The sequence below is a fragment of the Gymnodraco acuticeps genome, unplaced genomic scaffold (assembly GCF_902827175.1).
Source record: "Gymnodraco acuticeps unplaced genomic scaffold, fGymAcu1.1, whole genome shotgun sequence".
NCBI classification, from domain to species: Eukaryota; Metazoa; Chordata; class Actinopteri; order Perciformes; family Bathydraconidae; genus Gymnodraco; species Gymnodraco acuticeps.
Genome location: NW_022992085.1, coordinates 1,094,944 through 1,120,409, shown reverse-complemented (window position 1 = coordinate 1,120,409; position 25,466 = coordinate 1,094,944). Strand labels below are relative to the sequence as shown.

Here is a 25,466-nt window from a genome sequence, read left to right as displayed (position 1 = left end):
AGAGGTGTTTTTTCAGCTGCTCGTGCAAAATCTTCCAATGAAAATATTATTTTATCTTATTTTAAAAGTCACCAGTTAACAGTGCAGTCATGAAGAATGGAAAACGCATGAAGTTGAATCTCGAGAGGAAATAAAAGAAGAAATTAATTATTTTGAAATTATAATAATACAGGCTTAATTCATAATAATGTTAATAAGTAGTTTGATTAACTGACACATTTCTCTGTTGTTCTTTGTTATCTTACATTGTGTTTGATCCAAATCCAGCCGTGTGGTTTTGTTAATCTGTGGTTATAAAAGAAAAAGCATGCACACACTCAGCTGAGCGTCACATGAGAGGGATTGGAGGAACAAGAGAATTATACTATTGCATAATAAAACTAGTTTAGGCTTCACATCCACCTTTCGTCAAATATTAGAACAACTGAGTTTGTAAAACTTTAAAACCAATCATTTCAAACCACTGAAGGCTTTTAAGAATGCATAATAAATATCTGCAATAGTACATAAAAGAACGTGGAAAACTATCTCTATTTTCCCTATAATTAGTACCAAATTACAGAGTTCAAATAAAAGTTGACACATTACTGGTAAATGAAATGAACAGTGACGTGATCAAATTGTGTTTTGATGTGTATATTTTGGATATTTCAGAGCCCATGAATCGCTTCACTCGTTATCCATCATGGAACAATAAGATGTACCCAATCTGGAAGGATGGAGACGCCCGGTACAAAGACTCCTGGAAAGGTATGTCTGATGTTGGCACAATCTCTTTCAAATGCTCATATTTTCTTTTCTTTATACATATTTTTAAAGAACATACGAAGGGCCTTTTTGTTTTTGATAGTGTGTTATGGAAATCCAAAAACCCCAATACTGTAGAGTACAAGTCAGAGTGATTAAAACAAAGAAATGGTGAATCAGACAGAGTTGTCTTTCTGGTGATGTTTATTCGAGGCCTCAAACAAACATTAGATACAATAAAGATATAGACACAGGTCTCACAGAGTATAAAATATGTCTGCGCGAGTGTGCGCAGTTCAATATGGCAGCAAAGCTTATATAGCAGAAATGATGAGAAGGTAAGAAATCTGTCTTCACACGGTCACATTGTTATTAGACACCTGGCCTTGAGCTGTAGAAGTTCTCGTGTGACTTTGTGTGAGTCTCAACCCAGTAGCCAAAACAGCTCTGTGGCCTTGAAGTAGAGTAGATAGAGGAAAACAGCACATCTAACCAAATGAGAAGCATTTGGTTTAAACATATCAGGATAGAGTGGAAATTTCCACTACATTCCCCCCTTTTGATCATACTTGATCAATAAAAAAAACAAATGACATGATAAACTGATATAACACATCAATGAATACACTCCATCGCTGGTTTAAGTAAACACATCCCAAATATATCATAGAAAATTGGCTGTTTTTGTGGAGGACAGACTCCAATATAATGTAAGCATACAAGGAGGAGAGTACACTTGATACACATGATTATATTGATTATATTGTAGTGTCGGAATCAGACTCTTCTGATTCTATCTGGTCTATCTCACTGTGGCGCAAAGTAGTGCTGTAGCGACGCGTCGACGACGTCGACGCGTCGACTTCAAAATATCGTCGACGACATATTTCCGCGTCGACGCGTCGCTACACACACGTGGGTCACCCAAAGCAACAAGCAGTTCGCAATTGCACTTCAAACACAATGGAGACTGAAACGGCTACCACCTCCTCCTCACAGGATTGCGCACGAAGCCCCCAAACGAAAACATCTCGCCCTAGGTCTTCAAAAGCATGGGAATATTTTAAAGTTAGTCCAAAACGCAAAGATATTTATATATTTATATCTCACTGAGACTGCTGCATAGCCTAGCAGAAGCAGCAGCTAGCTGTGGTGGCTACCATTAGCAGCTAGCATTTGCTCTCCGATTTTTTACATAAAATGGAATTATGGATTATAAATGCAATCATTTTTTTATACATATACGTTAAAAACCTATGGATTAACCGATTCAGCCGCGTTTTTTCTCATTTTAATGCCATTGAACACGTCTTTTGATCAGATTGACAGCTACGGTGGTGAAACGATCTCCCTAGAAGCTCTGTGAAGGTACGTGTTGTGATGACTGTATTTGCTTCCCCTGTCGCGAGTCCGGATCACTCAGTGATGATACTATATACCTACATAATCTGTGGAGTCTCAGCTTTAATCGGATATATTGTATGTGCAGCTACGATAAGTAATAAGGGTACTTTTATCTTGAGTTCTGTGCCAATGTCCGTTAGCATTTTTCGCTCAGGGGTCATTTAGATGCTTCTTATGAGACTTGTGTTTTGTTTTGGTAAACATGGTTTGTATCGTCAGTTAGCTGAGATTATTTCCGTTAATCTGGTATAACACATTAATAGGTTCTTAAATATTAAGATCCCCTGAGACACAGTATCGTGAAAAAAATTTTCTTTACATTACGTTTTTTTTACATTACGTTTTTTATGAATTGAACAACAGAAAAATAATCGTTAGATTAGTCGACTAATCGATCAAATAATCGCCCGATTAATCGTTTTCAAAATAATCGTTTCCCCCCAGCACTAGCGCAAAGGATTGTCTTGTAATGGAATAGCAGTATACTGAACGAAAGCTGAGGATACCATGCTGGAAACGCACTTCTTCAGTATTGGGATAATCAAACAGGTACAACTGATTAATAGGCCGAAAATGATCGCCAGGGGTGTTACTATCCTAGCCAGCCATCCTTGCCCCCCCCCCCGATGTAAGCCAGGACCACCAGTCCCTGCGTTGGATATGTCATCCGCTTTCATGTCGGCTAACAAGTTGTTAAGATGCAGCACGGTGTCAGTGATGTTCTTGGTGGCGGTGGTGGAATGTAAGTGCAACAGGAGTCACCGATCACATGACACAGGCCACCCTTTGAGGCGAACAAAAGGTCAAGAGCAAATTGGTGCTGCATGAGCATATTCCTAGAGGCTATTATGAATGGGGGCAATGCCTGGAAGCCTTGCGTCGTCTCGTAAGTGAGGTTCTCTAGTCGAACATGTAAGGTATCTATGTTATGGGCATTGTTTACTGTACCCCACCATGGGAACAGGCCACCAAAGAATTTAGCTCCAGTGGACGTCAGCTCTCTTTTTACCTTGTGGTGGTCGGGGTGTTGGAACTCTGGGTAATGATGTGTCGTGTACATTAAGGACGTGAGGACCGTGACTGCTGGATTCAAATCCACTAGAGTGCATGTACCTATCCAGAGGGGAGCCAGCACTTGATAGAGCAGGGAATGCTACGTTAGAAAGGATTCTTCCAGGGGCACCGAATATGCAATACGAGATATTGTAAACACCGTAACTGCACTGTGCTATCTTCCCCATCCCTTAGAGTAATGTTACCAATCCCTGTCTTGACCAGCCCCTCTGCCCATGTGGTTCGCCCTGCTCTCCCCATGTACCTCTTAGATACCTCGATTTTGGCTGACATGCTGTGTGCTGACCATGGATACATAAAATATAGGACTAGTCCTAACACAATTATCATGGCAAGTATGCAGAGGAACCATTTTGTGATTGTCCAGGCTCTCCAGTAGTATTGCTCACGGTTGCGTTGTTGTTTTCCCAGGCGAGCCGTCATCACGAGGTGGGAATGCTCCATGGGGTGTGTGTGTGTATTCCCTCGGTCGATTTTGTGACAGACTCCGCACACTGATAACACAAACGAGGAACCAGAGGCATATGGAACCGCTCAGCTGGCATTCGCTCGTGATACCTTGTGTGTAGTGTTTTAGTGTATGTAGTGCAAGTGTGGTGCAAGTTGGTGATTAGGACACATCACTTGTTGTCATCTACTTCTGTTGGTGACTAGGACACGTCACTTGTTGTCATCTACTTCTGTTGGTGACTAGGACACGTCACTTGTTGTCATCTACTTCTGTTGGTGACTAGGACACGTCACTTGTTGTCGTCTTCTTCTGTTTCTCCTTTCCTGTGACTACGACCTTGCAGTGGCTGGCATGGACCCACGTAGCTCTCTCGGCGACCTTTACCGCTGTCTGGGTGACCAGAAGCACCTGGTATGGACCTTGCCAACGATTTGATTTCCAGCTCTTTCTCCGGAAATCCTTGACCAGCACGAAGTCGCCGGGTTGGAGATGATGAAGTGGACCAGTGGCAGGAGTAGGCAATGCTGCGACCACCTGACGTCGGATGTCTGCTAAAGTGGATGATAGGTTAACACAATAGCACAACATAGCATCCTCACACAAAGTTGTGGAGGGAAGAGGACATCCTGGAGCCTTGAGTCCAATCTGTGGAGGAGCCCCAAAAAGGCCCAAAAATTTCAAATGGGCTGAGTTGACTCCTTGTTCTTTTCCGCATCCGCATGTACATCAGCACAATGGGCAGAGCTTGTGTCCATGACAGACCTGTGTCTGCACAGCATTTTGCTAGTTTGTTTTTGATTGTGCTGTTCTCTCTTTCCACCCCACCTCCACTCTGTGGATGATAAGCACAATGCTTTCTGATGTCTATGCCCATGTATTCTCCTATCTGCGTAATGGCCTCATTAGCAAAATGTGAACCATTGTTGCTAGAAATGTTGTCTGGTAGTCCCCATCTAGGAATGATTTCCCTCAGTAGTGCCTTTGCCACAGCATTTGCTGTCTGTGCTTTTACTGGGAAAGCTTCAACCCATTTGGACCACATGTCAACCACCACCAGACAGTGCTTCTTACCCTCTGATGGGCTAAGCTCAATGAAATCCAGCATTAGGTGCTCAAATGGCCTGCTGGGAGGTGGATGTGCTCCGGGTCCTGTAACCTTTACTGGTCTACCAGAATTTTGCATAATGCAAATTAGGCATGCTTCACAGTGCTTTTGAGCGGTTACTGTGAACCCCCTTGTGAACCACTCCTGATTGATAGCCTCTAACATTCCCCCTTTTGACACATGGTCCAACCCATGTGTCAACTTAGCAAAATGAGGGAAGAAATGTCTTGGGAAACATGGATTGGAATTTGGACCAACCCAGATGCTGGAGGTTGGGTCAAAAGCAGCCCCAGCAACCTTCCACTGAGCTTTCTCAACTGGTGTAGCTAGCTGCTGCATGGAAGTCAGTGAGGACATTTTGTCAGTGAAGGAGGAGACAGGGATTTTAACAAATGAGTGTGCGTGAGGTGTGAGAGGAATCAGAGCAGCTGCCTTTGCGGCTGAGTCAGCAGACGCATTTCCTAGGGAAACTGGGTCTGTGCTGCTTGCGTGTGCGGCACATTTACAGACTGCAACTTCAGATGGGAGCAGAATGGCGTCTAGTAAGCCTGCAACCAGTACATGGTTAAGTACTGGTTTGCCATCAGATTTCAGAAATTGTCTACACTTCCAAATAGCCCCAAAATCGTGTACTACCCCAAAAGCATAGCGTGAGTCAGTGTAAATAGTCACGGTTTTGCCTTCTGCAAGCGTGCAGGCTTCAGTTAGTGCGATCAGCTCTGCCGCTTGAGCTGAGAGGTGACATGGGAGTGGTCCAGAACGGAGTACAGCAGAATCTGAAACAACAGAAAAACCCACCCGATTAGTGCCCCCTTGGTCGCGACAGGCAGACCCATCAACATACCAAATGAGGTCAGCGTTGGTCAGAGGAACGTCTTTTAAGTCCGGTCTAGGTGTGCACACAGTCGTGTTCGTCACCTTCAGGCAAAGGTCAATAAGAGGGTTCTTACACCTTTTCCAAAGTCAAATTCAAGCACTTTTCAAGCATTTTCAAGGTGCACTTATCAAGCTTTTCAAGCATCTTACAGCTGTTGTAAATTACATATTTATATGCACATACTCAAATGAGTATTTCCCTACCTCACATTAACCCAGATGTTCTTTATGCTATAAACAACCAAATGTGTGTTTCGTGATAGCATTCTACACGAGGATGAAAAATTAAAGAAAAGAAAACTAATTTTAATATTAATATCAAAATGAGTGATCTGTACATCTAAAAACCCAATTCAACGGACCTTTCACCTCCACTTAATTAAATGCACTGGTTGCAAGATAAAAATGTGAGTTAATTGATTTAGATAAAGTCCCCAAAATCCCCCATAATTTGCAAAAATTAATTTATAAGTTGTGTTGACGCAATAATGTTGGTAATTACATCAACTTAATATTGTCTCATTTGAACTCTGATTTCTGCGTTAATTGACTTCAACCTTCAAGTTGAGGTATGCAATTGGCTTGAAAACTTAATTGTTCTACCCCTTGAGTTAAGGATTTCAAATCCACTCCCACTTAAGATGCCTGGACAAGTTCCCACAGTTAAGACAAATAGAAATATACAAAGGACATTTTAAGGTGAGTGTCATCTTTTGTCATTCAAATACAACTTGAAATTCAACTCTCCTGATTGAAACATCATGTGTTGAAATAAACAACTGCAGTTCAAAAATAAAAAGTGAATTGCCTAATATTTTTGTTGTGGAATCAATTAATTTCTTTCTTTAAAGGCAAAAACATGAATAAGCTAAGAGAAAAACCCTATTGAATACAATATTATTTGGAGCAACTTAATTTACAAATGGCTGTCAACTTAAAAACATCTGTCCATGTTCAACATGTGGTAATTAAGTATACACAACTTAAGATTTAAATCATACGGTAAAACAAGTTGGAACTTTTGGAGTAATCAACTTAAAAACTTGTGTTTATGCTACCAATTATTAAGTAAGTGGTAATTGAAAACACCTGATTGTAGAGGAAACACCTTTTCCCCTAACTCAAATAACTTTGTTGCTTTAACAAAATGTCATTAGAAGTTGTCTTAACTCAATAACCATCGATGCAACCTATTGCCTTGATTCTCTTTGTTAAGCCAAGCATTTGTTTTTAGAGTGTACGTAGACTGGGCCTCCCATATAACCTGGCTGAGCCGATATAAAAACAATCAGCCAAATAACTTCTCAAAACATTATTGATTACTATTCTTTTAGGTACTTTTAGCTACAAAATCACGCAGCGCTGCGTAAAATAGCCTCACAATGGTAACAAGTGGAAAATAATATTTACCAATGTGTACAATGATTTGTAGGTAATTTTGACTACTCAAGACACCTGACTTATACAAAGGAAGACTGTGTTCATTCTACAATTACATGGGATTAAAGCAACATGTAGTTTTACTTGTATAATACTTCCATTTTGTATAAAAGACAGTTTGTTTTCATCCGTTTTCGAATAAACAAAGTATTGGTTTTCAGAATATTAAACTTGTTTCGGCAAATTCAGATGATAAATACAACTTTGAAGCTTGTAACGGCATAATTACAAGCAGAGAACGGACTAATGTAACATCACAGCAAGCATAACAACAGCCGTGTGTTATGAACACATACGCAAGAATGACATCATCTGTCGCTTAGTGAGTTATCTGAAAGCGTTTTCCCCTCTCCTGAAATGACATGACTCAAAAATGTAACTGTTCTTTGTACATATTGGAGTTTAGACAAACTAGCCTTCTGGCCTTCGGCTGCGAGGTATTTTAACAAGGAAATGGTATCAGCTCCACACTGTTTTGCTGTGGGTGCGCAAATCATGAGGTCATCAAACTGGCCTTGTATGAGAGCGGTGCCTTTAGAAACTTGGAGAGAGACCAACCTTGTACACAATGCCTGGTTGTATACAGTAGCCTTGACACAAACGTGTGAATTATATTCAAATGCGAACCAAAATTGAATGTCTTGGTGTACAAGAACACTGAAAAATGCATTTGAGAGATCTTAGGACAGTAAAAAAATGTTGCAGAGGCTGGAACTTGGGAAATAATCAGATAAGGATTTAGTACGAGCGGGCATGCCCAGCTGCATTTACTGTAAATCCTGGACAAATCTCCACTCGTCAGGAGGTTTTGTGTCTGATCTTTTTGACAGGAAACACTGGAGTGCGTACCGGAATCGTTACACGGAATAATGACCCCTTGTTTAAACAGAGAGGTAAACACTGGCCGAATGCCATCAACAGCTTCACGTTTCAATGGGTACGGGGGTTGATTTGAACGGAACGTGGACATTAACCCTACGTCATATCTGTGAGCTGCCCAGACTGAGCATGGCCCATCTGAAAGCGCGGCAGGAAGCTCAGAGATATGAGAATTACCTCATCATCCTCAACCAACAGCAATGTGCGCAGAACGGCTACGTTCGTGCACATTTTCATTTGATACATGTCACGTGACACATGTACATGTGTACATAACATATTCTGTGTGTGTAGGTGTCCAATCAGTGACTGACTCCAAATCTTTAACGATTAGACCCAAATCCCTCTATCTCTCAGTGGGGCCCCTGGCTAGTGAAATGTGTGGACCGCCCCTGGGATTTGACACAGTTTGTGTTGTGTGGGTGCGAGTGCAACAGGAACCAGCTGCGCAGCAAACTTCAAGCATAGTTTTAAGCATGAGCTCATCATTCACACATTCTAACAGAAAACTCTCTTTATAGCATTTACACAGATCATCAACAACGTTAGCACGTATAATGCAAATGAGAAGCCTCCATGAACACAGCAGGTGGAAAAACACGTTGATCAGTCAAACGCAACAACGCCTGAGAATCAGGATATGTCAGCAGCCATTAGATACACATTCACCAGTTCTTTATCATCAAATGCCAGTTTTTGAACCATCGTAGGAGATGGCTGCCGGACTTTAAAACCCTCATTTGTTGAAAAATGAGGTCTAAGCCGAACCGGAGAATCAGATCTCTGCCCAGTAAATTTATTAGGCAGACGGAGGATAAAATAAACTGTTTTTGACTGATGTGGGAAATGGATGACTATCATCAACGTTATCTCCACTCTGAAGTGATACAAAAACTTCTCCTTTACAGTCACCCCAGCCGCTCCTATTGAGTGCATAAATATATCACTAAATTTGCCATCAGGCAAATCTGCCCTTTTTACTATAGAATGTGTAGTCCCAGAATCAACCAAAAAAAAAAAAATATATATATAACATCAACACCCATGACAGCCAAAGTCAGTGTGGGACATTTCTCAAATGCTGTTTCACTGTCATATTTCAAATATGTACCCTCTTTACCCATAGACATGTCTTCTACATTTTTCCAATTACTCAATAGCATGATGTGTGTGTGTGTGTGTGTGTCACTTCCCTGGTTAGATGCTGCTGGCAGTGGTTCTCTCTCTCCCGACCGAATTTCCTTCCTTTCCCCACTCCCTCCTTCGACTACTGTCAGTTTGAAGTATTATCTTTGTTACAGTCCGATTTATCCGATCGAAAGTTCTTTTTTTTTCTTCTCGTGTGGACATTCAGCGAACCAATGACCCATCTCTCCGCAGTTAAAACATCTGCTATTGCGGTCTCTATTGCGGTCTCTTCCTCCTCTTCGGTTCCCTCTGCCCTGGCCATCACCTTGAGCCCAGGTGGTTGTAACAACCTGGACCATGGTCAGCTGGGCCTTTCTTTGCGAGCGCGGCGTCTCTTTTCCTCACTGGCTTTTTCTTCTGAGAGGCATTTCTCAGCCTGCACGGCATGTCGGCGAATTTCTTCCAGCCGGGCACCGTCCATTATGCCAATGCAGGAGTTTCGCACTGATGAAGAAATAGCCGGGGATCGGCCTGTGAGGAAAGCGTTTGAGAGGTGTGTTTCCCAAACTCCCACACCGGCCTCTTGTTTGATAATGCCGCTGTTCTCAATGAACACTTTTTCTAAGCGGTGGTAATAGTCATTTACTGTTTCCTCCCGGTTCTGCCTGCATGCCCAGATTCTTGACATGTCGACTTTGGCGGGGAACTTTGTAGTTATTGCGGCCTCTAGGTTAGCCAAAGCAGTGCGGTAGGTATCGTTCAGTTGATTATCCCAGATGGGGGCATTCATGTGCTGTTGACCTCCCAGTATTTCGGCGAAATGGCTGACATGTGTCGGACCCATTCTCAGAGTCAACAATGTCTTTATCTCCGGCATAGTGGGTGTGAATTGTCGACAGAACATGTTTAGTGCTGCAGCAAATTTAGCACCCCCTAACTCAACATCTGGGATATGATCTTTTGCTATTTCCTTCATATCCGATATGGTCCATGGGCGGTAAACGAGTAACGGACCAGCAGGTCCAGCCACCTGGATCATGGGAAGATTGTAATTTAAGTCCTGGTCCTGTCTGCGGAGGTGTTCTTTTCTGTAGAGTTCCGCTTCCTTCTCCTCTCTTTCCTTTTTCTCTTTCTTCTCCTGGATCCTTTCCAGTTTGGAGGGGTAACCAGGAGAATGTCTGCCATATTCTTGCTCTTTGGCGGTGACCTCTGGTCCAGCAGCACCTCCAGCAGCCTCCTCAGCCTCCAGGTGAACAGGGGGTGGGGGAGGGGGGAATGGAAATCCACAGTCGAGGAGAGGGTCCTCCACGCCTGGGTAAAGAGAGGGATACAGGGAAGTGTGTGGTTTATACTTGGGTGGTGGTATGAAACTCTTTTTCTCTTTCTTCTCCCCTTTATCGTCAACCTGTATTTTTCTTATTGCCGCAGCCAATTCCCTTCTTTCACTTCTTCTCTGCTTCATCTTCCCAGTATTTTAAACACTTTCTGTGACTGTCCAGTTTTTCTAAGTCTTTTACTTTAATTTTGCTCTTCTTTTTCATTCCATCTTCACACTCTTGTAATTTATCTCTTAGGTTTTTGATTTTTAATTTACTCAAAGAACCTCCCTTAGGAAATCCGAACATTTCCGTCCATATATTTAATTTAGACAGACTGTCCTCACCATATTTTACTCTCATGACATCTACAATCGGGCCCTCAGGAGGGTGTACAAGCCCCCTACTTTGCTCCCATGACAAAATCTCTAGATGTTACCAAACCACCCCTGACAAAACAAGGGGTGTTTAAACACCTTTCTTTTTTTTCATCCGTCGATGATGTGATATTTCTTTCTCAGTACAAATCACGCAAAAACTGATCGTAAACCCACGATCTACGACGGGATAAACCCTATGTGATATTTGTTTCTCAGTACAAATTACGCAAAAACTGATCGTAAACCCACGATCTACGACGGGATAAACCCTATGTGATATTTGCTTCTCAGTACAAATCACGCAAAAATGGATCGTAAACCCACGATCTACGACGGGATAAACCCTGATATATATATATATATCCCTTCGAGCAGCCCCCCTCGAAGTCATGGAGTTTGCTTACGTTTAACTTTAAACAATTTAGACACTGTACATCTCACACAGTATTGGAAAGCCCTTTTAAGTCCGTTTGATCTCGTGAAGTCAATCAGTTCCACCCCCGCCGCTGGTCCTCTCGTCCCGTACTGTTTTTGTCGCGGGGTAGAGGGAATCCGAGGATCCTGGAGCGACCAACCAGCGTTCGTAGGTGTTCCCAATCGAAATTGCAGAGACCCTGCTCGCAGCGCCAATTGTTATGGAAATCCAAAAACCCCAATACTGTAGAGTACAAGTCAGAGTGATTAAAATAAATAAATGGTGAATCAGACAGAGTTGTCTTTCTGGTGATGTTTATTCGAGGCCTCAAACAAACATTAGATACAATAAAGATATAGACACAGGTCTCACAGAGTATAAAATATGTCTGCGCGAGTGTGCGCAGTTCAATATGGCAGCAAAGCTTATATAGCAGAAATGATGAGAAGGTAAGAAATCTGTCTTCACACGGTCACATTGTTATTAGACACCTGGCCTTGAGCTGTAGAAGTTCTCGTGTGACTTTGTGTGAGTCTCAACCCAGTAGCCAAAACAGCTCTGTGGCCTTGAAGTAGAGTAGATAGAGGAAAACAGCACATCTAACCAAATGAGAAGCATTTGGTTTAAACATATCAGGATAGAGTGGACATTTCCACTACAAGTGACATTAGTTAGTAGTAGGGATGGGTATCGTTTGAAATTTATCGATTCCGATTTCGATTCCGGTTCTGCTTATCGATTCCGGTTCTTATCGATTCCCCGTTTTGATTCCAAAATTGTAAAATAAAGAGGTCAAACGTTTAGATAACAAAAATATATTTATTCTTAAAAGCTTTAACTGAAATTGTTACTAAAAAATATACATGCAATACAAATGTATTGCACAATAGCTGTGCTTTATTTTAACTGAGCTATGCCTGTGGCAAGCTATTAACAGGCATTACACTTTGCCTTTTCTTTTTATTTTTTAGTGTAGTGGAGCCTCACTTCAGAGTGTTTACCGCGACCTATCTTTGGTGTTATGAAGTGACTGAGCTCGTGAAATGTCTACGGGAGGGCGGGGGAGCATCGCTGCGGGGCAACTGTGGACCTCTGTCGCCTGTCAGCGCAATTTATATGATGCCGTTTTAAAAAATGAAGGGCGGTGCCGGCCGTCAGCGTACCGAGCCGGCCGTCAACGGCCCGCTGACGACCGGCCGTTCTGTGATTCTCCAGGTCCGCCCTGTATTCCACCGGGTCACCGCAGCACCGCGGTGCAGACGGACCCGCTGGAATACAGGGTCTACCGCGTTTAGGAACCGTTAAGCAGAACCGAAATTGTGTATTTTGTATGGGTACCCGGTACCCGGCATTTTCTTATCGGTTCTCATCTGGAACCGAGTTTCGGTTCCCAACCCTAGTTAGTAGTTAGATAGTGACAGTTCCTCCTTGGGGCTTTACACCTCTGAAAACAAACAAAATGTCAACATATTTGGCGACACAGACTTTCACATTTTGTGTTATTGCTCAATGTTCCCTGTGTTCTTCGTCAGGTGGAAAAGTGACTTTTAATGTTGGGAACGATTCCCCGACACTGACTGCAGCTAAAGTCACTTTCACCATCGACCTGGAGTTCCCGCACACCCAGAAGGTGCAGCCTGACGGAGACGTCGTCTGGGCCGAAGACTGCATTATCAACGGTAACACACACACACACACACACACACACACACACACGCACACACACGCGCACACACACCACATACACACCCAGCACAATACACACATCACTATATTTGAAGCCATCAAAGCAGCATGGTTGTCCTCACTGAGATATCTCAACAACTATTGGATGGATTGCAATAACATTTGGTGGATATATTCATGATCCCCAGAGGATGCACCATGAGGACTTTAGTGATCCGTTGTCTGATTCTTCTAGCGCCACCATGAGGTTAAGATTTATGATTTTCTGTGTAATGTCTCAACAGCTATTAGATGAATTGAAGTAAAATGTAAGCGCAATCATCAAGTAGAAATATAATACTTTGTTTTATGAGCAAATACATACAAAAAAATAACAATCCCATCAGTCTCAGCTGTGCCTTGAGTTTAGTAGTAATAGTAATTAAATATATAAATTAAAAAGTGCTTCACAGGGAGATGAGTAATTTTTTCAGGGTTTGTTGTTTGTTATGTGTACCTACTTTGAGACAGCAGATGGAAATTAGCTACAATATGCAAACAAATTATCTCCTCCATGTATATCTAGGCATGGTGCTCAAAATAGACATAATTACAATAAATGATATTAATTTAATTTGTGATTATAACTTTTTTTCTGTTATCTAATTTGTATAAGCTTAACTGTGTTTGTATACGTATTTGTTTATAGACATATTTACGTGTTACCTTAATGAATAAATACTTTGTTGTTTAAGTAATGCACTTTGAATTGTTTTGTTGTAAACTTGTGCTTTTAAATCTAATTACCTTCTCCTGCAGGAACTAAGTACGGTGAGTCTGAGCCGGTGTACCCGGGTCAGAGCTCTGACCTGGAGGCGGTGTTTCCTGACGGGACGCCCTTCAAGAAGGACAAGAAGCCGGCCTACGTGTTCGTCTGGAAAACATGGGGTGAGTGGAGTCATCGTCTTTTATGAAAACACAACTTCTCTGAGGGTCACAGAGTGTGTCGGACCACGTGACCTGGAGTATGAGCCAGGCTGGATTATCTTTAAAGTCTTTTCTTATGATCAGATTATGTCACTTAATCTACCCAACAGCAAGAAATGTTTGAAGAAAACAATCTTTATTTTCAGTTCTGGGATTAAAGGCTTCAAATATATTATACAAAGAAGAAGGAGATTTAAGAGAGGCTTTAACTTGAGGCGTAAGCAGTTATATAAAAAAGGTACAAAATAAGATACACAAACATTATAGTGCAACAATGTAAAAGTAAGTAAAAAACGGGTAGATAAAAACACAAAGTTATCCTAATACAGGGGTGTCAAACTCAAGGCCCGGGGGCCAAATCCGGCCCGCGACTTCATTTTATGTGGCCCGCAAGAGCTTTCAAAGAATATAATATGTTTATTATACGGTTACTTGCCACTTTGCAGAAGCACATTGCCAATAAACAACATGTCCCACAATGCATCTCATTTTGTGACATGCGCACTGAAGAGACTTGCAATTATTTTCCCTGGACTTTCGCCTTCAGACGTAGTTAATTATGAAGTTATTACCCTATCCGATAATAATCCAATGCAGAGGCAATAATGTCATATAATACATTATTTTATATATTTATATCGTCTTAAAGTTACAACCGGCCCTTTGAGTGCAACCATAATGCTAATGTGGCCCGCGATGAAATTGAGTTTGACACCCCTGTCCTAATACAACAAACAAGCAAAGCAGTTCTATGTTGATATGTATTAGGTAAAGTGAAGAAATACAAATGTTTTTGCACTGAAGTCAAGTTTAAATGTTTATGCAGTACAGATATTAATTAAGTAAAAACATTATCTTTTTATTACGTTTTAAAGTACGTTTTAAATATGTATGTTGTAAAGTAGGCTACAGTATAGTACGGAGCCCTGGAGGGTTCATTGAGAGAAAAATAAATAAAACGTGGCCACGTTTTACTTTCTCGTTCGCACGAGTTAATAAAGCGTGCGCACGAGTTAATAAAGCGTGGCCTCCTTTTATTTAAATTGAGGGATTCCTGTCTGTGACTCACAGTATCTGCTGCCCACAGCTGTTCTATTTCATCCTTACTGACCGCCAGAGGCGGTGCTTTAGCACTGGATATCTTCTGTCTCGCGCATGCGCAGGTCGAATATTTATATCAACAAAGTCACGTGTGACCTCGTATGACCCCGGAAGGCATAAATTCCGGTGCCGTCAACGAGTTCAGTCCTTTTTCATCTTCTCGCAGCGCAGGTTACTACTTTATGAGTAGAAGCCAAGCTAGCTTACTGAACAATTAAGATCCTAGCTCATCGCTATCTGTAGCCTTGTGATCGTCTAGATCGGAGCTGCGGGCTAGACAGACCCGGCGCCAGAACAAATCTAAAGGGAGGGCATATGATTTTCATGGGAGGGCACACAAAACCGTCACGTGCTGCGGGCCTGCGGCACAATATCAAACAGCAAGGCCAACAGCATTGCGTAAAGACGCACACTTATCGCAAACATACACAAATAAAGGGCAACATAGCAACCACTTTGAAACATTGTGTGCGTGGCAGCACAGACACTGGTAAATCACGAGCAAGGCTGGTTACGGATGGCAGCTTCCTCATCGCTGCACTCGGAGATAAATAGTAGAGACGGAGACGATGAGCTGTTTAGCCCGCCTTGGGCATGGTTTATTCTCCTATGCACTGCACTCGGACATGCTGTGGAGTGAATCGAGTCACCTCTGAGAGTGAGTTGGTTGACAGCTAAAAAAAGCTATAATATCAACGACAGCTGACACATAATAACAGCTCCGTGCCAGCTGATCTGCACCAAAGTTCTAATTTCCTTATTTGTTTCCTCGCGTATATGTCTCTCTGTCCACAAACTCTCACATGAAATGTGTTCTTTTGAATGCGGCATGTCTTAGCAGTCCTTTATCAGTCTGTAATGCGTGTTTCCAGTCGCAAAAACCTTTGACAGTAAAAGCCGCATCAGATGAAGACGTATTGACTTTAAACTGTCTACAGGGGAAACAAAAGGCTGCGTCTGCTTTTAACGAATCTTCAAGCCGTGGTCTGTTGTTGTACCATGCAGCGGCAAAAATGCGCTTCTTTCCTGAAAACAATCTCCCTGGATAACGATCCAGTTTCACCTGGTTGGGTTTATTAACCCCAAGATCATCTGGGGCTGTTGTTCTTTGAGCGGTTGCTGGCCCAATAGAACCTGTTGATGTGCTGCAAGGTAGCGTCTGTAGCGGAGGCACCGGCACAGAGCAGGAGGAGGAGGATGCTGGCGGGTGTGGTACAGGGTGTGGCAACGCAGGTGGTGATGGTAGGGGCACAAGGAGCTGTGCCTCGGAGGACAGCGTTGGTGGCGGCCGCCTTGATGAGTCAAGGATTGGGCTCGCTAACTCAGCCCCGGGGTTTGCCGAGGTCAAGCTTGTGACATTAAGGCGTGCTGCTGCAACGGCAGGTGCAGGGTCGCCAGCAGCACCATCGGCTGCAGTTCTTTCATCGCTATTTCGTTTGAATAAATCCTTAGACCTTGTAAGCCGATTTCTGATGTCCATTTTGTAATTCAAACAGAAATGGGAGTCTACAGAATGCACAATAAACAATAAACAAATCCAGAATAGGCGGCAGAGTGTGACGCTGTGATTGGTCTAAATGGGGACGAATCACAAATCACAACAGACACATGCATTTATTTGACGTAGCCTGCGATTTTTTTTTTTAGTTCTGACATCACATACATCGTAGCATAAAAGTTCACAGTTTATTTATAATTAAAAAATAAAAAATATATATATATTTTTTTATAAATAATAAAAAACGTGTTTATTGGGGGAGGGCAGGAATGTCAAATGGGAGGGCCTGGCCCTCCCTGGCCCTCCCACGGCGCCGGGCATGGGGCTAGAAAGACGCTCGCCCTCCAAAGGCTGAGACGAGCTAGCTGTCCGCCCTCCCAAGGGAGGGGACCGCGGTGTTCACCGCTCGGATCCTAGGAGCTCCGGATCGGTAAAGAGCGGACGCTCCTGCACGTCAGCCGGTGAGATCGCTACCGTTTATTGCTGATTGTGCTATATATTCTCAAACTAATGAGATAATTGTGTACAAATTAGCCGAGGGCTCTCGCTAATTTGTTACTGCACTAGTGAAGAGAGCGTCTCCGCCCTCCGCTCACTACATACATTTGGTTCCTTACCTGATTCTATCGTCCAGTTAGCTGAGTGCTCCCGTTCAAGCTAGCTGTTACTGAACTAGTGAAGAGAGCGTCTCCGCCCTCCTCTCACTACATACATTTGGTTCCTTACCTGTTATATCGTCCAGTTAGTTGAGTGCTCCCGTTCAAGCTAACCGTTACGGCGCTAGTGAAAAGAGTGTCTTCGCCCCTCTCACGGCGCACAATTGTTTTCTGTTCCATCCTCCAGTTAGCTGAGTGCTCTCGCTCAAAGCTAACTCGCTACAGCGCTAGTGAAGAGAGTGTTTTCGCTCCCCTCTCCCTGCACACAGTTGTTTTCTGTTCCATCCTCCAGTTAGCTGAGTGCTCTCGCTCAAAGCTAACTTGTTACAGCGCTAGTGAAGAGTGTTTCCGCTCCCCTCTCCCTGCACACAGTTGGTTTCTGTTCCATCCTCCAGTTAGCTGAGTGCTCTCGCTCAAGGCTAACTTGCTACAGCGCTAGTGAAGAGAGTGCTTCCGCTCCCCTCTCACTACACACAGTTGGTTTAATACCCGTTCCATCCAGTGCTGGAATTGGGCCGGTACTCACCGGTACGCAGTACCGGCACTTCTGGTTCTGACCCATGGAGTACCGGCATGCTGGCGGTACTCCGGTACTCATGCACCGTGCCAGTACTCAACACTCTCCCGCCGTTCTTATTATACATCCATATATATATATACAGCCGCCCGGTACTCAGTAGATGCGTCATGAGGTGCCGAACGGACATTCTCATCGCTCTAACCGCTGGAGTTTCACAGCGGCTGTCAGCTGTTTACTCCTGTCATTCAAACAGAACGTGCTGGAGAGGGGGCGGGGCTTATCTTCTCCATGTAAATACTGTGGTGGAAACGACTATGTCAAAATTAACCTATTTGACCGTGATTTAATAGTAATACACGTTTCAAAATAATAATAATAATGCCGAAGTAACAACATATTGAAAACTGTTAGTAAAACCATGTTTTAATTCTTTACAATTTACATACCTAGATGCACGTGTGTTGTGTTTATGCAGTGCAACTCCCACCCAGTGGGTGGCTATGTAGAGTGATAGAACAGAGCAGGCACGCCCCCGAGAGAAGGAAAGCAAGTCACGTCACAAATTAGCATTTCTAAAATGTTAGCGTGGATTAATAAAAGTGCAAAAAGACAGCGGTTGTCGTCGGAAGAAACTTCAAATACAGAGAATGCTGTGCCTGTGTTGGAAATTGTGTCTGATGGGGAGCTTTCTTTGGTTGATCCTCCTGCTCCAAGTTCTAGTGCATTAGCATTAGCACTAGCTCCGCCGCCTCCTCCAGAGCCTCTAACGTTAGCTGCTGCTGGCGCAACTGCCACCACCAACACCGGGCAAAGCGATGCACCTGACTGCTGGACAACGGACCAGGTGCAATATTTTTGCAAGACCAATGCATGGCTCCTTCTTAAAGATAAGAAGCTAGGATGTCGGATATGCAGAGATGTCAAATCTTTGGGAATACACACTGGACAAGGACTGAAACTGTCAACTGAATGGGGTGAGTGTGCAGTGTCTCATTTCGGTGTTGACAAGGGCAAACAACAAGCTAGCCTGAGAAAAAAAATCAAAGAACATAAAGAATCACAAGCCCATGTAAAAGCTGCTGACATCCTTACATCTGCTTCACGTGAAACTATTCAACATCAAGTGCAGTCTATGCATAAATCTGAATTAGACACCACTATCAGAGTTTTTCGAACGGCATATAAAATTGGCAAACATAGCCGGCCATTCACAGACATGCCAATTGATTTGAATGTACAGAAACTGAATGGGCTGAACGTGGGCAGGGTTTTGCACTCCAATAAAACCTGTGGCGAAATCATCGACCACATAGCTCATGAGCTGAAGAAAAAAATGGCAAAAGACATTACAGAAAACCAAAGAAAACTCTGTGTTTGGTCGATGAATCTACCACTATTAGTGGTAAAACGGTGCTTGTTGTGTGTCTACGCTCAGCATTAGCTGATGCTGAGCCCGAAACGTTTTTTTGGGAGCTGATCGAGTTGGATGGAACAACGGCTGATGACATCACAAAGGCGTTAATGGAGTGTCTTGGAAGAGATTTTAACGAGGACTTTTTAGGTCAGTGTTTCGTTTCTTTTGCATGTGATGGGGCTTCAGTCATGCTAGGGAAGAGAACAGGCGTTGCTACCCAGTTGTGTAGTAAATTCCCAAGCCTGTTTGTGTGGCACTGCTCCAATCATCGTCTAGAGCTGGCAGTTGGGGATGTGGTCAAGGAGGTCTCAGGGCTCAATCATTTCCAGATCTTTTTTGACAAACTCTATTCCTTGTTCCATGCCTCCCCCAAAAATCAGAGGCAGTTAGCGCAGTGTGCGCAAGCAGTCGGACAGCGTCTCCTGGTGATAGGGCGTGTTTTGTCCATCCGCTGGGTGGCTTCAAGTGAAAGGAGCGTCAGAGCAGTCTGGGAAAACTACCGAGTGCTTCATGATCACTTCACAAATGCTGCAAACGACACGAGCAGGGATTCCAGAGACAGAGCAAAGTACAAGGGCCTGGATGATGTGCTCACATCTGCAACGTTTGTCAGCAATCTGGGACTGATGTACGATGCGCTCACAGAGCTCAGCGACCTCTCTCGGCAACTCCAAAAAAGAGAGATGACACTGCCTACAGCAGATAGGCTCTTAACTCGAGAAATACGAGTTTTTGAATCCATGGTCACCATGCCTGGCCCACACATGACTACAGTTCATACAGCTCTAGCTGAGAAGTCCTTCAAGGGTGTTGCCCTGCGTGAGAATGGCAGGCTTGTACAGATTCATGCAGGTCAGTTTTTCCGCAGTATGGTAGAGAATCTGAGACACAGAATGACTTCCACAACCTCCTCTCATGTCAGCACAAGAGAAATCCCATTACATGGCCGGGAGGCCCGGGACAATCAGCTAATCCAGGACATGAAAGTTATCCATCCTGGAAGTTGGCCTGAAGAGGAGTTAGACGTACAGTATGGGGACGTAGAGGTGCTACGTTTGTGCGAAGTGCTGAAAGTGGACAGAAGAGAGACTGTTCAGGGCTTTCGCGAATACAAGGAAACCAGGGCATCCCGTACACCTGCTGCCATGGAGCCTCTACTGAAAGCAGTCTGAACCATCGCTGTCTCCACTAGTGAGTGTGAGTGGGCATTCAGCTGCATGAACGATATCCTTACTGCAAAAAGGAATGCTCTCTCTGTCAGCCGACTGTCCAGCCTGGTTTTCATTAAATGTAATGGACCATCACTAGGACAGTTCAATCCGGAACAGTATGTGAGGTCCTGGCTGGCAAAGGGAAGGAGAAGTGCTGATGAAAGAGCCTGTCCAGCTCCAGCCCCTGATACTGATGTCCCCAAGGCCTTCTGGAGCCTTTTCTAACAATGTGAAGTATATTGCAAAGCAGCTCACCCAGTGAGAAGACTTTTGGCATAATGTGCCGATTTGTACAGATCCTGGAGATAGAAGGACTTCAGACCAACCAGGGAGTTATCTGATCAGCTTGGTGTTCAATGTAACTCTTTACCATGGCTCAGACTTTGTTACTTGCAGTTACAGTTTCTCATTTTAGATTGTGCAAATTTTGCATTTGTTTTTACATGTTCTTTGTTCATGCTCTTTATCATTTTTCTGAGTTGGAAAGTTAGATTGCATCATAGTTTACTTTATACATATTTGTATTCTTCAGTGGTGAAGTATATTGCAAAGCAGCTCAGCCATGGCACTTTTTCGTTTTCTGAGTTGGAAAGTTAGATTGCATTCAAAATGTACAGAAATACTTAATTTTGTTAAAGCTTTTTATAAAAAATGCTTCTGACCAGAGCTTTGTTTCCTTGTCATTAATGTTGAACACCACCAGAGGGGCTCTCACCTGAAAGGTCTCTGCTTCATGTGTCTTCAGCAGAAGATCTAGACTTTGATTGCTATATATTCAGTTAATATTAACCTTACTGAGCTTTAGCCATATCCGCTGCCTATCATAAAAAATGTTAAGTACAGTGAACCTTTCTAAAATATACAGTAGTAAAGAGACAAACCCACCAGCATTATAGTAGCCAAATTCTTGTTTGTGGGCTGTATATATAAAATTGACTTGAAAAAGTTGCTGATTTTAGAGTACTGGCACCTTTTTCATTCCAATTCATGCACTGGTTCCATCTCCAGTTAGCAGAGTGCTTTCGCTCAGGCTAACTCGCTACGGTGCTAGTGGAGAGAGTATTCCCGCTCTCCTCTCACAGCATATATACCACTAACTGACCACTAATTTGTTCGCACCCCAGTTAGCAGAGTGCGCAGTTGGCGCTATGTTTAACGGCTGTAACACCTGTATGGCCTCTCTGCAACCAGAGGATGGCCATGACCTTTGCCCCTCTTGTCTTGGCATCTGAGGGAGGGCCTTTCGGAGGACTCGTGCATGAATTTCACCATCATGCCTCGTGCGGTAAGAGCTGCTAGACTAGCCGGGGTTGAACTACTGACTGAGGGTGGCCTTCCCCCTGCACAGTCGACTACATCCCAACCTACCCGTCCTAGGCGTCGGGCAGCAGAGGCTGCGGGTGCCCCGCCCAAGAAAAGGACTAAGCCTGATAGGCTGTTCTCTAGGGTGGACCTACTCACTACTGAGCTTGCCCAGATGAAGTCACTCCGCTTGGCTCCCCATTCTGGTGTCCGTACAGAGCACGCCGCTGCACCCAGTCCACCCATGGCTGAACTGATTCCAGATGACGATGTGCTCTCGATGGCAGCTTCAGCCACTCAATTTAATGAGTATGACGGAGAGGGCCCGTCCCAGGCTTCTGGGCCTGGCTCCTGTACCTCAGCTCATGCATCCTCGGAGGGGGCGGATGTCGGCTCCATGAGTACCGTCATCCGCATGGCACTGGCTCGCCAGCAGCTGGATGTACAGCAGCCCAAAACCGCGCCTGCCAGTGCGTTCTTCAGGCGCACTTTGGCACCCGCCACCCTTGCAGTTCCTCCCTCTTGTGAGTATCTGAGGGAGTTACATGCATGCTGGAGGGACACTAAGACTCTTTCCCGTCTTACGTCCGATGGCCGAGCCCTAGCAACCATGCAAGATGCGGCAAAGGTCGGTCTTGACCACATGCCGGCTGTGGAGCCTACCATTGCTTCCCTCATAGTTTCCCCTGACGAAGCTCTGAGGTCGGAGGCCAGGTCGTACCGTTGCCAGGGGGGAATGGTTCACGTCCATCGATTTAAAGGACGCTTATTTTCATGTGCCTATTGTACCTCATCACAGGCAGTTTCTTCGCTTTGCCTTCAGAGGCCGTCATTTCCAGTTCAGGGTGCTCCCATTCGGACTCTCCCTCTCCCCAAGGGTGTTCACCAGGTGTGTCGCGGCAGCCCTCTCACCCCTGCAGTCTCAGGGTATGAAGATTCTGCCATACTTAGACGACTGGCTAATCTGTGCACCATCCCGGTTGCAGTCGACCCAGGACACGGCTCTCCTTCTCTCTCATGTCGCCCGGCTAGGCCTCAAGGTGAACATCTGGAGAAGAGTTGTCTGAACCCCTCTCAGAGCCTAACCTTCATTGTGGTGGCTCTGGACACAGTCACTATGCGGGCCTGTCCATCTGCTCAGCGCCTGGACGACATCCTCCAGCTTCTTCCCCTCTTCAAAAGGGGCAGGTCTCTGGTATTTATCTTGTTTCTCCGCCTCTTGGGCATGCTGACAGCTGCCTCAACTGTCATTCCCTTGGGCTTGTTGTCACTGCGCCCCCTGCAGAGATGGCTGAACGGCCTCCATTTAGACCCCAAGTTGCATAGGCACAGAACAATCAGGGTGTCACAACAGTGCCTCTCCACTCTATCCCCATGGAGGGAGAGGTCATATATGTCGAGGGGCGTGGCCATGGGCTCCGTCCCTTTCCGCAGAGAGACCGTTACGACGGATGCCAGCCTCTCGGGATGGGGTGCGGTGTGGCAAAACAGGACAGCCAGTGGTCTGCTCTGGACGGCACGGAACACATCAATGTGCTAGAGCTACGAGCTGTGCACCTAGCACTCAGGCACTTCCTGCCATACCTAAGGGGGAGGCATGTGCTTGTCCGCTCGGACAACACTACAACGGTGTATCATATAAACCACCAAGGGGGCACCAAATCTGCACGCTTGCTAGAGGTGTCCCAGACTCTCCTGACCTGGGCAGCTCCTTGCCTGGCCAGCCTACGATCAATGTATCTGCCCGGAGAGCAGAACTAAGTCGCAGACTCCCTCTCCCGTCACAAGCCTCCACCAGGGGAGTGGCGGCTTCATCCAGAGGTGGTGGCCAACATCTGGGGTCTCTTCGGCAGGGCAGAGGTAGATCTCTTTGCCTCGAAGATGTCGACCCACTGCCTCCTGTGGTTCTCCTTGAGGGAGAAAACCAGCCCTTTGGGTCAGGACGCCCTGGCTCATTCATGGCCAGGGTGTCTTCTCTATGCCTATCCACCCCTCCCTCTGATCCTACCAACACTCCTCAGAGTGCTTCATCAGGGCCACAGGCTTCTTCTGGTGGCCCCCTTCTGGCCAGCCAGGACTTGGCTCTCCCTGCTGCACAGACTCTGTTGCGGGACACCTTGGCGTCTCCCCAACAGGAAGGACCTCTTGTCTCAGCTGGAGGGTCAAATATGGCACCCCGACCCCTGCCGCCTCCAGCTGTGGGTCTGGCCACTGGAGGGCCCGACCCACTGCTGAGCGACTGCATAGAGCCTGTCAGGAGGACTATTCTCAATGCGAGGGCACCATCTACTCGTAGACAGTACGAAAACAGGTGGAAATTGTTCTCTGACTGGTGCCAAGGGCGAAATGAGGACCCAGTACATTGCTCGGTGCCTACTACCCTTGAGTTCCTACAGTCCCTCCTGGATGACGGCCGGTGTCCCGCTACCGTCAGGGTATATGTGGCTGCTATATCAGCCCAACATGCAAGGGTTGACAACAGCACAGTGGGGAGCCATAGGCTGGTATCCCTCTTTTTAAGGGGAGCACTGAGACTTCGCCCCCCGAACATCCCAAGGGCCCCTACATGGGATCTGCCCTTGGTGCTGGATGCCCTATGCTCGCCTCCCTTTGAACCCTTGTTAGAGGCAGATCTGAGGTGGCTCTCAGCCAAGACTGCTTTCCTTCTTGCCATCACCTCAGCAAAGCGTGTAAGCGAGCTTCAGGCCTTGTCCGTGAACAGCTCGTGTCTGAGGTGGAACTCAGATGGCTCAGGTGTCACCTTATGGCCGAACACAGCGTTCCTCCCTAAGGTGCTGGCACGCTCTCACTTTAATCGGCCTATCCAGCTGGCACAGTTTGACCCCCCATCAGGAGAGGGGGAAGAGAGGTCAAGACTCCTATGCCCGGTGCGGGCCCTTAGAGCTTATGTCCAGACTACCGCAGGCATGCATCAGTCTGACCAGCTCTTTTTGTGTTACGGTCGTCCTAGAAGGGGCCGTGCGCTCTCAAAACAGCGCTTGTCCCACTGGATCGTGGACGTCATTGCCCAGGCATACAGGGCGAATGACCCGTCCCTTGCCACCCAGAGTAAAGTGCCACTCTACCAGGAGTGTCTCCACGTCATGGGCGACCTTGAGAGGTGTGCCCCTGGAGGACATATGTGCTGCGGCCACATGGGCATCTCCGAGCACATTCGCCAGATACTACAGGGTGAATGTTGCTGCCCCTCACCCGCTGAGTGTGGTCCTCCTGCAGAGTCCGCCTAGGCCATCCTTATAGGGTGAGTATTCAGACTTCCTCGTGACTCTGTTGGTATAGGTCATCCAGTGCTAAAGCACCCCCTCTGGCGGTCAGTAAGGATGAAATAGAACGATACTTACGTATGTAACTACGGTTCTATGAATACTGGATGACCGCCAGAGTTCTTCGTCACTCGGAATTTCGTGTTTCTGCGAGAAGATTCCATAGGACTGAACTCGTTGACGGCACCGGAACTTATGCCTTCCGGGGTCATACGAGGTCACACCTGACTTTGTTGATATAAATATCCGACCTGCGCATGCGCGAGACAGAAGATATCCAGTGCTAAAGCACCGCCTCTGGCGGTCATCCAGTATTCATAGAACCGTAGTTACATACGTAACTATCATTTTATAGAAGGAAAACCTCCTTCACTTCATGAAATCTCTGCGGCACCAGTGGCCTGTACTACGAAGCAGGATTTGCTATTTACACTATTCATTCATGAAGTATGACGCTGCGCTGTCAGCACGCGTCTCCATTTTTGTTATTGGTCAAATGTTGCTAACCCCGTCCCTTTCACGTGAACGCGCTCTCAGCCGGACAGAGAAACCCTGCTTGATTTACTGAGTTGATAACCAGCTTCGTAGGACCGCTTATCGACATCGCGTTTGT

The 25,466-nt window shown here is 45.2% G+C and overlaps 1 protein-coding gene across 2 annotated transcripts in view; it reads left to right on the top strand.

Moving 5' to 3' along the window:
* pmelb (premelanosome protein b) overlaps nt 1-25,466 on the top strand; it is a 51,935-nt gene that overhangs the window by 5,427 nt on the left and 21,042 nt on the right. For both annotated transcript variants that reach the window (XM_034202553.1, XM_034202554.1), the window contains 3 exons: nt 655-750; nt 12,748-12,894; nt 13,700-13,828. In XM_034202553.1, coding sequence (XP_034058444.1) covers nt 655-750; nt 12,748-12,894; nt 13,700-13,828 — 372 coding nt within the window. The remainder of the gene's footprint in view (nt 1-654; nt 751-12,747; nt 12,895-13,699; nt 13,829-25,466) is intronic.